This window comes from Apium graveolens, chromosome 8, assembly GCF_009905375.1.
Source record: "Apium graveolens cultivar Ventura chromosome 8, ASM990537v1, whole genome shotgun sequence".
Lineage (NCBI taxonomy): Eukaryota > Viridiplantae > Streptophyta > Magnoliopsida > Apiales > Apiaceae > Apium > Apium graveolens.
The window spans coordinates 238,478,387-238,491,637 of record NC_133654.1 but is presented as its reverse complement, the minus strand read 5'-3'; the positions used below and the strand labels follow the sequence as shown (position 1 = coordinate 238,491,637).

The window sequence follows — 13,251 nt, the reverse complement described above, 5'->3', positions numbered from 1 at the left end:
CAGATTTATGTCTAATCCAGGAAGAGAGCATTGGGAAGCAATCAAGTGGTTATTATGCTACTTGAAAGGCACACCCAAGATTGCACTATGTCTCAGTAAGAAAGATGTTATCTTGGAAGGGTTCTCTGATGTAGATTTGGGTGGATGTTTGGATACAAGAAAAAGTACAACGGGTTATATTTTCACTTTGGGTGGCACCGCAGTTAGTTGGATGTCTCGACTTCAAAAGAGTGTTGCTCTTTTAACCATAGAAGCAGAATATATGGCTATCTCTGAAGCTAGCAAGGAGATGATTTGATTGAAGAATTTTCTTGAGGAGTTGGGTAAGAAACAGGCGGACAGTGCTTTGTATAGCGACAGTCAGAGTGCTATTCATCTTGCGAAAAATCCTGTGTTTCATGCTAGGACGAAGCATATTCAGTTGAGATATCACTTTACAAGAGAGTTGATAAGTAACGGTACTTTGTCCTTAAAGAAAATCATTGGTTCAAAAAACCCTGCAGATATGTTGACTAAGGTGGTTATGAATGAAAAGTTGAAGTTTTGCGTAGCTTCAACTGGCCTTCAGAATTGATTGATGAGAAGGCGCTGCACTAGTTAGAGTTATTGATTGAAGAATTGATTTTACTAGACTTACAAGAGTGAAGTGAAGATTGGTCAGACTCCAAGTGGGAGATTGTTGGGTTTGTGGAGTCTATTAATTAAACCCATGAAAATAGACTATTCAGATTTAGATTCAGATTAGTTTATGGATTAGTCCACTTTTCAGATTTGGACTATAATTTTGATTTAGGCCTAGTTTCTTCTCTTATAAATACTCATGTAATTGTAAAATCATAACACAACAAATTGTGAGAGATCAATACAAAATTAGTGTGGCTTGTGGAGTAGGAATTTCCGAACCAAATAAATCTTTGTCTTGTGTGATTGTCATTTATTTTGTTATTCTTGTTTATTCACTTTGGGTTTTGTTTTCGTTGTTGTATACTCAACAATTGGTATCAAGAGCCTAGGTTTTCAGGCGAGTTATGGAAATGGCAGAAGACAGGAAGGTAAAGATCGACAAAATTGATGGCAAAGATCATGGGTTTTGGAAGATGCAAATTGAGGATTATTTGTATCAGAAAAACTACACAAACCGCTGGAAGAGAAGAAACAACTTCGATGAAGGAGGAAGACGGGAAGATATTGGACAGGAAGGCTCTAGGGATTGTCAGGTTGACTTTGGCGAAAAGCGTTGCTTATAATATCGCCAAAAAAACAACAACTTATGGTTTGATCAAGGTTTTGTCAAACATGTATGAGAAGCCGTCTGCTTCAAATAAGGTGTTTTTGATTCGTTTGTTAGTTTCCACGAGATTGAATGAAGGAGATTGTGTTGCTAATCATGTGAACGAATGTAATTATATCTTAGCAAGATTGGCATCGGTGGATATTAAATTCGATGATAAGTACAGGCCCTGTTGTTGGCATCCTCATTACCAAACAGTTGGTCGGGATTTGTCACTACTATAAGTAATTCGTCTGGGAGCGGTAAGATGACTTTTGATGGAGTTCGAGATTCGATTCTTGGAGAAGATATTCGTTGGAGAAACTCAAGAGAGTCGTCATGTTCCTTATTGAGTGCTGAGAGTAGAGGCAGAAAGTTCGGAAAGGGGCTGAATAAGGGGCGTATCAGATCGAAGTACGGCTCCCGTGGCTCCTAAAGGAAAGAGTAAAGAGGATAATTCAGCTAACGTAGTTGAAGAATTGGTGGATGACGATGCTTTGATTTGTTGTGTTGAATGTTCGGTTGAATTATGGGTTATGGATTCTGGTGTATCATTCTATGCTACCCCTTGCAAGGATTTAATGTTAAATTTCAGAGTTGGAAATTTTGATAAAGTTCGTCATGCTGATGATGAGACTTTGGATATTGCGGGCATGGGAGATATTAATCTCAGAACCTCTTTGGGAACTAGATAGACATTGAAAGATGTAAGGTACATTCCTGGACTGAAGAAGATGTTGTTATTTGCGGGTCAGTTAAATAAGGAAGGGTATCGAGTTACTTTCGGAGACGGACAATGGAAGGTTATAAAATGGAATCTAGTTATTGCTCGTGGAGAGAAAAATGGGACTTTATACATTGTTGAATAATCTAACTATAAAGCAAATGCAGTTGCCGATGAGATTGAGTCTTCAACTTTGTGACACCAAAGGCTTGATCATATGAGTGAAAAATGTATGAAGATGTTAACTGCGAAGGGGAAGATTCCAGAGTTGAATAATATGGAAATTGGATTCTGTGAACCATATGTTCTTGGAAAGCAGAAACGTGTTACTTTTTCAAAATCAGGGAGGACCCCCAAGACTAAGAAGTTAGAGCTAGTTCATACAGATGTATATGGTCCAACAACAGTTGCATCATTGGGCGGATCTCACTACTATGTCACTTTCATTGATGATTCCACTAGAAAGGTATGGGTTTATTTTTTGAAGAATAAATTAGATGTGTTTTCTACTTTCAAGAAGTGGAAGACCGAAGTTGAAAATCAGACCAATTTGAAAGTGAAGAGTTTGATGTCAGATAATGGTGGTGAATACATTAGTGATGAGTTTAAAAGTTATTGCGCGGAATTTGGGATTAGAATGATTAAAATTATTCCAGAGACACCACAACCAAACGGTGTTGCAGAGCGCATGAATAGAACCTTAAATGAGAGGGCCAGGAGTATGAGATTACATGCAGGGTTGCCAAAGATGTTTTGGGCATATATAGTTAGCACAAAAGCGTATCTAATAAATAGAGGACCTTCAAGTCCTTTGGGGTTCAAGATTCCTGAAGAAGAGTGGCTGGAAAAAGAGGTAAATCTTTCACACTTGGGAGTTTTTGGTTGTGTTTCTTATGTGCGTGTTAAAGATTCCGACAGGGACAAGCTTGATCCGAAGGCAAAAAAGTGTATCTTTATTGGTTATGTCTCAGATGATATGGGTTACCGTTTCTGGGATGAACTGACTAAGAAGGTCGTTAGAAGTAAAGATGTTACTTTTAGTGAGAATGCAGTGTATAAGGATAAGCTTGTAGTCGATTCTGAGTTTACAAAGGAACAACCTGAGAAAGAGGAAGCAGTGCTTGAAGATATTACAGAAACAGATCTTGCAGGAAATGGTGGGAGTTCAGAGAATGTTGATGACAGGGTTCCAGTAATTCCATATACTGAGGTAAGAAAATCTAGTAGACGTATGAGGCCTTTTGAGAGGTGACCAAAACCAAATCCGTGCGGGTCTGGCCCAAAGTGGACAATATCATACTAATGTGGAGTTAAGGCCTTCTTAGCAGCCCAACAAGTGGTATCAGAGTTTCAGGTTATAACGGTCCAAAACAATCTCATGTGGGCTCCATAATGGATCTAGAAGGAGGTAGATGGGCTATCCAGTATGGGCTCAAGGAAAAGGCAGGTGGGCCTTCCAGTATGAGTCTAGGGGGAGTCAGAAAGCCAAGAAGTATGGGTCCAGGTGGAGCAGATCACACAATTAGGTGACAGATTCGGCAGGTGTTGGGCCCGATGTGTGAAGAGGAGATTGTTAGGAGTTATCCCACGTTGTTTGTGGAAGGGGCAGATTGCTAGCATATAAGCAGCCAGATAACTCTATTAGTACGAGGCCTTTTGGGATGTGCTCAAAACCAAATTCGTGCGGGCTCGACTTAAAACGGACAATATCATATTAATGTGGAGTTAGGCTTGAACAAGCCCAACACTGGTACAACAGGAAGACTTCAGCCTCCCAAGATTTGCTTTACCAGGCTTATATATTCATTCAATGCTTGCTATTACCACTGTTTCTGTTGTGTGTGTCTATTCTTAAACGGATATGAGAAATGTATCATATTTTCGAGGCGAGAGTCCGGATCAATTTACAACGCTAGATATAGGCCTAGTTGCCCCCATTAAAGTGGGAAAATCTAGGATACGGGGCACTGTAGTCCTTTCGAACTACACATACACCGTTTCTCAGACCAAGACCAATAAGATTGTTGTGGAAATTGGTAATCTGAAAAAAAATTGTAATAAAAGAAAATAAAGGATAAAGCTGATAGTGATATTGTGGCCTGGGGAGGAATTTGCTATGCTTTAAAGTAGTATTAGCACATAGAGGTTTCAAGCTTTGGTTTTGAAAAAAAAACACAAGTTGAGAGTAATTTTGTGGCAAGTACTGAATTGGGATATCGTTAACATCAAGTAGTGCTGTTCTTAAAGTCTCGAGTTTTGCATGTCATTGTAACATCATATGATTTGGACCGGGGAGGAAGAAGGAGAGGCTGCATTTCCAGCATGGAGATAAAGGCTCAACTAGTCTCAGCAGAGCAGTGTAAGCTATAGTTTACACTTTACTATCTGTAAAGCCATTTAGTTCCTCCCCTTTATTTTGTTGTGGTTCTTTTTAAAAAACAATTGTCATGCATATGCCTGACTATCCTCATCACCATTTTTTTACCTAGTGATAACTTATGTGCAGAACTGTGAGATCAAAGTACAATAGTAAGTTCATATGCTCGGATATAAGTTCCTGATTATCCGACTTAGAAGTATATCGATTTCCCCAAAATTAACCAAATACTTTCAGGATATTTTATTCTATCCATAAATCTATTTTCTTCCGTACGACTTTGTTAGAATATATTATGATCCAGTTACGTCCTTATTTATCAGAAACCTTAAGTTGTGTCAAATAAATCAATCCAATAAATGATTTAAATGTATATCAAGACAATGCCAGGTTGTTGGGCAAAAATGTTAACATTACAATGGGCTCCAAATATAATGATATAATGTTCCTGGCAATGTCAGAATAATGTTATTAAACACAAGTTTATATTTAGGGATGAGGAGGCAGGCATGGTGGGGGAAATTGCATTCCTACGTATCCCACCTTAGCATTGGCACACGTAGCACTCAGCCTCATTGTATTGATTTTAGGCTGCAGATTTATGTTCATGAACTTCACATTCTCGCAAGGTGCCCCTGGGCTGCAATTTAAATTCACCGCTACTTCTGATGCTGCTGTGCCCTTTATATCTTCATATGTAACATCACTGATTTTCACAAGTGATGGCTGCAGGCATCAATTATAATCAACCAAAATATTAGAATAATCAACGAAAGAGTGGCTGAAGTGTAAGCAGTGATTAATTGGTTTTAGGTAGATTACGATATTTAGCATTAGTCGATTACTGTTGTTGGTTAACTAGACCTAAGGTAATTTTAGTACATTTTGTAGAACTTATGCGATTTCATGTATGTTTTGTACTAACCTTGTGGGAATTGGTGCCGTAGTTTTGATCAATGATGATAGGGTACTTTACATTGTCCATGACAATGTTGCTGAAATGCAATCCTGCAGCTTTGCTTGGACCTGATGCAGGCCATGTCTTGATTCTTATACCATTTGTAGTTCCTACCATTGTGCAGTTTCTCACAGTGACTCCTGTCACATCTAGTTCATTTGGTAGCTTTCCCAGGCTTCCCACACTGTCAAAACAAACAAAATCAGTAAGCTATAGTAGTGGTAATTAAAAAGGAGAGGTAAAAAAGAGAGAAGACGATACCTGATGCCGTGTCCAGGGCCACAGGTAACTCTACTGACATTCACATTGGTTGCTCCTTGGCCGAGAGATATGCAATCATCCCCTGTTCTGATTACAGTCTTTGTAACTCTAACACCGTTGGATTTGCTGATGTGCATGCCATCGGTATTGGGGCTATTCTCAGGAGCAAAGATATGAAGACCATTTATCCTGATGTTTGCACTGTTTGTAATATGCATGTGGAATCCCATGCTGTTCAATGATGTGAGCCCCCTAACCTTTGCATTCTGTACATCGTTGAAGTACAGCGACTGCACATGCCATTAACGATTATCGTTAGAATAGGCATGTGTGTGAGTATCAGGAAAAGAACCCCTGTCAAAAATCTATGCTTGCCTTTGAAAAAAATATGACAAATTTTTATGTCACAAAGTATTAAATGTATTCGTCTAAGCTACTTACTACTAAATTTTACGCATACTACGAAGACATGACGACAGAATATAAGGTAAAACAGGAACATAACAAAAATCATCAAAAGCTTGTACTGATAAAGATGATTGAGCTTACAGCGGGAAGAAGATCACAGTTGCTGTTATGCCGACAGTCATTAAACTTCCACACATCTGGACCTGAACCATCGATAGTACCAGGGCCGGTAACGACCAAGCCATTTACATGCTCAAATGAAATCCATGATTTATCAGAGTACTCGGAGGGATCAGCAATTGCTTTCATGGTTCCTTGAACCTGAACTGTTATCGGGGACAGAGGTGGGCTTCTGCATGGCCCTTGAAATATAGTTTCTCCAAGTGTGAATACACCAGGAGGAACCACAACTGTTGCTATCCCATTAAAATCACAAGCAGCTCTCCATGTTTTCATAAAAGCCTGATCATATGTATTCAAAAGCATATATGTCAGCAATGTATATATAGAGATACAATGTTTTTACTGATAGGATAAGGTAGCAGCATTATTTGTTTTTTTGTTTTCTAATTATATTTGGCGGTGATAGTGAAACATTTCTTTTCACAGGGGATATAGATCTTGAATTTAAATGTTCTGGCAATCCTAATTTCTCATAAAAGAACGCTGTAATATAGAATAGGTTGCCAAAGGCCCAGAATTCTACATTGAAGAGGGTTTGATAGGCTATAATTGTCCACATTTTCCTGTGACTGTGTTGGTCTTCTGGTATGACATAATCTTGTTTTCATATGTTGATTATGCGCTAACAGATATATCAGTTCTGGGATCTATGATTTCACTTTTGTTATGCCCTAACCAAATTTTAACACTTACGCGTAAACACACTCTTGGTAATGATACTTGGTAATTTTAGCACCGCGAAAGACCTTTATCTTACCTGAGATTGTGACAATTTTCTTCCAGGTTTAGCACCAAACTGCAGGACATTAAAAAGGGTACCGGGGTTAGGGGCAGGACGCGGAACACCACGACCAGGACCAGGAAGTCTGTGGTGGCCTCCTCTGTGGAGGCCTTTAGAAAGACCACTCTTGAACTGACAAGCGAACAAAGCCAAACACAAAACAAATGTAATCAATGCACTTGTTCTTGTGCTAGCTTTACTCGAGATGGCCATTTCCACGTCCACCAAACTCCCCCCTGATGATCTGCACCAGATATATCCCTAGTTTATAATATAAGTATTCTGTTTAATTTTTTTAAAATCTTTTATAGCTCCTACCTGCAGGAGCTATATCCGAAGAAAGGTAAGAGGTAGCTCCCTTTACATGTTTATACCTCAATTTGAGTTTCTAAATTATTAAAATTAATATTTTTTTTCCTAACCACTCAGTTTGTACATAGAATGCCCTGACTCTGCGTTTAAATCTCATGATTTTGTTGGTTTGCTTAATTAAGCACTTTGTTTGTTTAATGTTTATTCCCCTATATATAGAGTTGGTCACTGTCTATTCAACGGGCTGTCTTTCTGCTGCACCTCAGGCTCTTTTTTAACCCTCTACAAAAATTTCTCAACTTTTCATCATCTTTTGTTGAAGATACAAAAGAAAATTAACTCTGCCACATCTTTGTTCAGCTACATTCGTAGTTCACCACATCTCCAACCACCAAGAAGTTGATACTTTCTGCAGACTGCAGTATAAGTGTTGGGTTACCCTGTATCGACCACGGAAGATTTTACATCAATTCTGGAATGCAAAAAGTCCTTCGCTCCTCTGATATTATTTTTCTCATCAATTTGGTTTCAGAAGTTGCTTAGCAGTGTTCTAGTTCTGTTGGTTATGGAAGAAAATGTGCACTGTGCACAGACAAAAGTTAATGAATTTTGCCGGAGTTTCAACTTAATAGCTAAAAAAAAGTTCCTTCTTGTCCCTTGACATGTTTCCAACAGAACCTATCAGACACATAGTGAACTAGTGACTAATCTAACACAAACAATCATTCGAGAGAGAGAGAGTTGCACTAGAGATGTAAAGCTACCAAAACATATACTCCTTTATTCTAAATATAACATAGTTCCATAAAAGCCTTCAGCTACAAGAACTTGATTACATGCAGAAAGAGGATTAACAGTGATTCTGTAAAATCCTCGTAAAGAAAACAACATGAACATAGCTATTTTAATAAATATATCTAGACACCACCACATACATATATTCAAAGTAGGGCGAGACTTTACTAGGGATGCTGTGACAACGTGGAAAGGAGAACAACATAACATAGCTGATTGATCGACTTATTATATATCTAGATATCACCAAGACATAAAGTAGACATCAAGGCATGGAGGCTTTCCTAGTCGTCTTGTTATCGGGATAATCAGCGATCACAGTGCCACCGTAGAACTTGGCAGCCTCATAGCAATCAATACGGTATTCCACGGCTGCAGGAACTGGATTAATTACCTGAACCTTTGGTTTCTGTGGCTGGTACCAATACCTATGTTGTTTATATTGATGCTGCTGCTTTTTCTTATTTCCAAAATATTCATCCAACATAGCAAAACCTTCTAAGCCAACCTTCATAAGATCTGATGATGATTTGTTTGGTGCCATTTTTTTGCAGTGTGTAACTTTAATTCTAGTTATCTATATATGCAAGAAAAGTGAAGCTGAGACTTGTTTGTTTGGCTTGTGCATGTGATCATATGTCCTAAACCCCTTTATATAGGAAAAACTCAAACCAACTATCCAACTTGAGAGATTATTCTTTTAAGATAAAGAGTTGTATATGTGGATATCATTCCAGTTATGCAACTTAAAATTCTGATAACAATTTAGGGAGTTTTGGAATGAGGGTGAACAGGAGAGCCTTATGGAATAATGTTTACAAATACTAAATGATGAATATTCCCACTAACAAATACATATGTTTACACGCACATCAGATATAAGTGTATATTTCAAGATTTAAAGTAGCCTCTGCAGAAATCAGATCAAGAGTACCTGCAGAAATCAGATCAAGAGTATCATTTACATATTATGCATTTTTTTGTTACTAGTTAAACACACTCATATACTTAATTTTATTTAACAAGTTTCGGACTCTTGATATTTACTAAAAGAAATGTAAAATAAGCGAGGGAGAGATCGCTACAGAGATGTTGGGTATGTTTAAAAAAGTTGATATATAGTGAAGGGCGAGTTTAGGGATAAGATGCATGCATGATCTGTTTTTCCCATATAAAATTAGCATATTCATTGCCCACTGATGCTAAATAATTGAGAATCTGAGCATAAGAGTATAGCACACGTTTCCACATACCTATATTTGAATTAGGATGCCAATCGTGTATCGACGAATTGCTCAAGTTGCTTATACCATGGATTTTACTTAATTTTTCCTTAATAGAGGATGTGAAGTTTACTTGATTCATAAAATAAGATTCTTAATACTACAGTACAACCTCTACATAAGAATACTAATAACCTCCACAATTAATATTCTATATTTTTTATAAGTATCTTTTTTATTAATTTTCCTCTATATAAGAATAAAAATGTTAAAGATTATATATATATATATACACATATATATAAACATATGTGTGTGATAGATATATATTCAATAATATATAATTTTCTTACATAAATAAATATGAAAGATGACTTAATATATTTTCCAATATTATATCGTTTTGATTAATATTTCATCATTAGTTTGGTTTCCCATATAATCACATTCTTGTCAAATTGTTTCAAAAAAATCATGTATTTAATATTATGTTACATAATTTATCTCAAAAAGTTATAATATATTTTTTAAATTCATGTAACAAGATATATAATACATTATTTTTAATTAATTTTTTAAATTCAAAATTTATTTGGCAACCTGCATACAGGTTTTACTATACCTCTTTAATTTTGGGTAGCTAACAAATCACAAAAGTTTCCTCTTTGCTCTAGCACACCAACACGTTACACATGTTATAACAAACTATTCAGTGGGATTTTCTACCACTTTTGGCAATTGAGACATTTGCCAACACCCAGCAGATAATCATTTTAATCATTTGAATGACACATGTTGGCTCGAGTGATAGTCCTATGCTATATATCCCGATGGGATCAGATACCCCTTTTATTATTATTATATAAGATCGATGCTTCTGTTCATGCTTAATTGCTAGACATAGATAGAAGAAGAGATGTGAGGGTGAATAATTTGTATGTCGTGAGGTATATCTTCACTTCCTTATTAATGTCGATCTGACTTGCAATGGAAATTTAGGCAGGATGTGGATCCAAATGCCAGGTTTACTCATCATTCTAGACCATTTACTATAGGCTCGTCCCAAACATTTCATGTTATTTTGTAACCATCTAATTGTATGAAGAGTAATGCTATATAACCTGAAAGTTGTACCAAAATATTTATAAAATGACGTGACATGACATGTGTTGAAATATAATTAGCGGGTACATATAAATGGACGTGGGATCTCATATTATTACGAGAAAAAGTTGTTATTTATAAAGTATCTGAAAAAAAATTTGTAACAATATTTGCGGCCTCTAACATTTTTCTTATATGAAATCTTAAGGTGAAATACCCCAAATTATTACAAAAACTCATTTTTTAATCAAATAGTTAATCATGAATGCTTATTATGAAAATTAAATTTGCTTTCAGGGCACAAAAATTGTGAAAATTTACGTGAACAGGCGGATGTACACTACTAGATGGTGTGTCAAGTGACACCAATATTTTGCTTTTTGCAGCTATATGTCTGAAAATCAAACTTTAATCATCTTAATTCTCCAACTTCTTTTATCTCCTTTTTCAAACTTCAAACTTCATAAATTAAACTATTGTTTTAGTTATGTTATTAACTAATTTAGAGTTTGATTCTAGTACGTCGGACTTTAATCAAGATGATTGATTGGGCTTGATGACATAAAACATAATGCAATTGTGTAATAATTGTATGAGTATACAATTATTATTATTTATGTTTTATTGGCCAAGTTTGTGATCACTGTATATACATAGTCATGTTATTATTTTAATTTATGCTTAAGAAATATAGCCGCCTTAGGTACCCGTTGGGAAATACTTGAGCATTAGTTGGCTCAAGTATCGGTTTGAGACACCATTAATGTGCTATGTATTGATGTATTATTGATAATTATTTTGATTAATAATACAAGTTGGGACGTGGGCTTTTCACATTAAATATATTATTGTGTGTGTACTCCGTACTGGTAAAATTGAATCTCGAATATGTGTGTGTTTTCTTTTAACAAGTGGTATCATAGTCGAGGTTCAAGGTTCGTGATGAATTGGGTCGGAGGAACGTTCGAGGTTCAACTGGTATACATATATACATATAAATACATACACCCTCATCCAAAGTATAGATTCATATACATATACAGACATATAATGATGAAGAAAAGAATATGACAATAAAATTATGGATTCAATTTTGAAATAAATGTTAGTTATTTAAGAGCTAGTATTTAAATAAATGGAAAAATCTTGAAGATACATGCAAATTCACTTAATTGGTATGCCTGAATATTGTGAGTTTGAGTAGTGTATTCTTTGGTATCAATAATTTCGAAAACAAAAACATTATTCACCTGAAGATAGTTCTCCCTTGCCAAGTTACTCTATCCGCCACTATCCGCCACTATCCGCCAAGGAGCATGCTCTAACTTGCAAAGGCTTCAACTTTTCAACATACAATCATTTTGAGCCATCACTAAATGAAATTAGACCCGCAAAATGAGAATAACTAAATTAATTCTAAATTTTAAGAATGCATTCAACAACTAAACTAAACTACAAAGTGGTAACTGAAAAAACAATTACAGAAGCTAAATTGTAAAAACAAAGTGAGAAATATAAGAAAATATAATAATTTTTTATTGGACTAAAATTTGGAGAAAAAAATAAATATAGCAAGTATTGGCAGTGTTGAGATTTTAGTTATCTCAATATCATACTTCATGGCTTCACATTTGTAATACTTTTTAGGTTTTCTTCGTAACAATATTATGAAAGTCTTGACAATCTCATGTACACTGTAACACCCTCAAATTCGGGGTCTAGATTTGGGAGTTACTGACCGACAACCCATAATATAATATGCACATCAAAATAAAATAATAAATATGAGCCCTTGCATGCAACTGGATTGATCACAGATTATAGTATGAAACATGCACTACTACAAACAGAATGTTATTACAGACCATAAATCTATTTAGTTTACAGACTATTCAAATTTTTATTACAAACCTTTAGACTAATCAAGCGTCCCAAAATAGTCTATCTGGAAAACACACCAAACTATTTACAAGCACACCACCCCTGATTAATCCTGGAACTCAGGTCTGCTCTGGCCTAGCTGAAAGATCAGAATAATAAACAAGTATGAGCGAAAGAAATGCTCAGCAAGCAGTATATAGCTTCAGATTAAAATAACAACAATATATGTTAGGTAATGAATAACACACAAGGGGGGGGGGTGAATGTGTTTTAGTGTTTTTCTGCTTTTCTTAATTTGTTTATGGCGGTGAACAAAGTAAATTAAACCTTGTAGTCAAATGTGTTAAAACTGAAATTAAACAAGTTACAGTAAAGAACACAGATCTTTCAAAACTCACTTAATTTTATATTAAAATTAAGAATGTTTTGCTACAAAATTTCTAGGCTCTTTGTTGATAAAGAGCTTAGCTTCTTCCTTGAGAGAATACAAAATTTTTCTGATCTAAATTGTTACAACTTACAAAGCATCTAGTGTTTACTTTATAGAACAATAAACACTGGTTATTACATAACATGCAACAACATGTACTAAACCCTATTTTTAGATAATCAAATCTTTCTATTTCTGTAGAGGTCTCTCATTACTCTATAGTTGTTTTGACTTGTAGAGGTCTCTGAGTTCTCTATAAGGGAATTTAGCTTGTCGAGATCTCTCATCTTCATGTCTTCACTGTGGCTTATCGATATCTCTGAGTTATCTAGTGATATTTGACTTATCGATATCTCAGAGTTCCTAGTGATAGTTTGACTTGTCGATATCTCAGAGTTCTCTAGTGATATTTTACTTGTCGATATCTTAGAGTTCTCTAGTGATTTTTGACTTGTCGATATCTCTGAGTTCTCTAGTGAAGAAATGACTTGTCAGAATATCTCTGAGTTCTCTAGTGAAGAAATGACTTGTCGATATCTCCAAT

General features: G+C 35.7%; 1 protein-coding gene across 1 annotated transcript; it reads right to left on the bottom strand.

The window, feature by feature from the left end:
- Nucleotides 1–4,704: 4,704 nt before the first annotated feature.
- LOC141678349 (exopolygalacturonase-like) lies at nt 4,705–7,309 on the bottom strand. Its single transcript, XM_074484643.1, has 5 exons — nt 6,939–7,309; nt 6,140–6,460; nt 5,591–5,880; nt 5,297–5,513; nt 4,705–5,097 (listed from the first exon to the last, which is right to left on the bottom strand). The coding sequence occupies exons 1-5, from the start codon at nt 7,173–7,175 to the stop codon at nt 4,861–4,863; spliced, it is 1,302 nt and encodes a 433-aa protein (XP_074340744.1). The 5' UTR covers nt 7,176–7,309; the 3' UTR covers nt 4,705–4,860.
- Between the last annotated feature and the right edge of the window lie 5,942 nt (nt 7,310–13,251).

Bases quoted from the DNA above. Each gene is read 5' to 3' on its own strand.
- LOC141678349 (XM_074484643.1), bottom strand. From the start codon at position 7,175: ATGGCCATCTCGAGTAAAGCTAGCACAAGAACAAGTGCATTGATTACA. The intron at 5,881-6,139 runs GTAAGCTCAATC...TGGCATGTGCAG, and splicing joins ACTGTGATCTTCTTCCCGCT to TCGCTGTACTTCAACGATGT. The intron at 5,514-5,590 runs GTATCGTCTTCT...TTGTTTTGACAG, and splicing joins GGCCCTGGACACGGCATCAG to TGTGGGAAGCCTGGGAAAGC.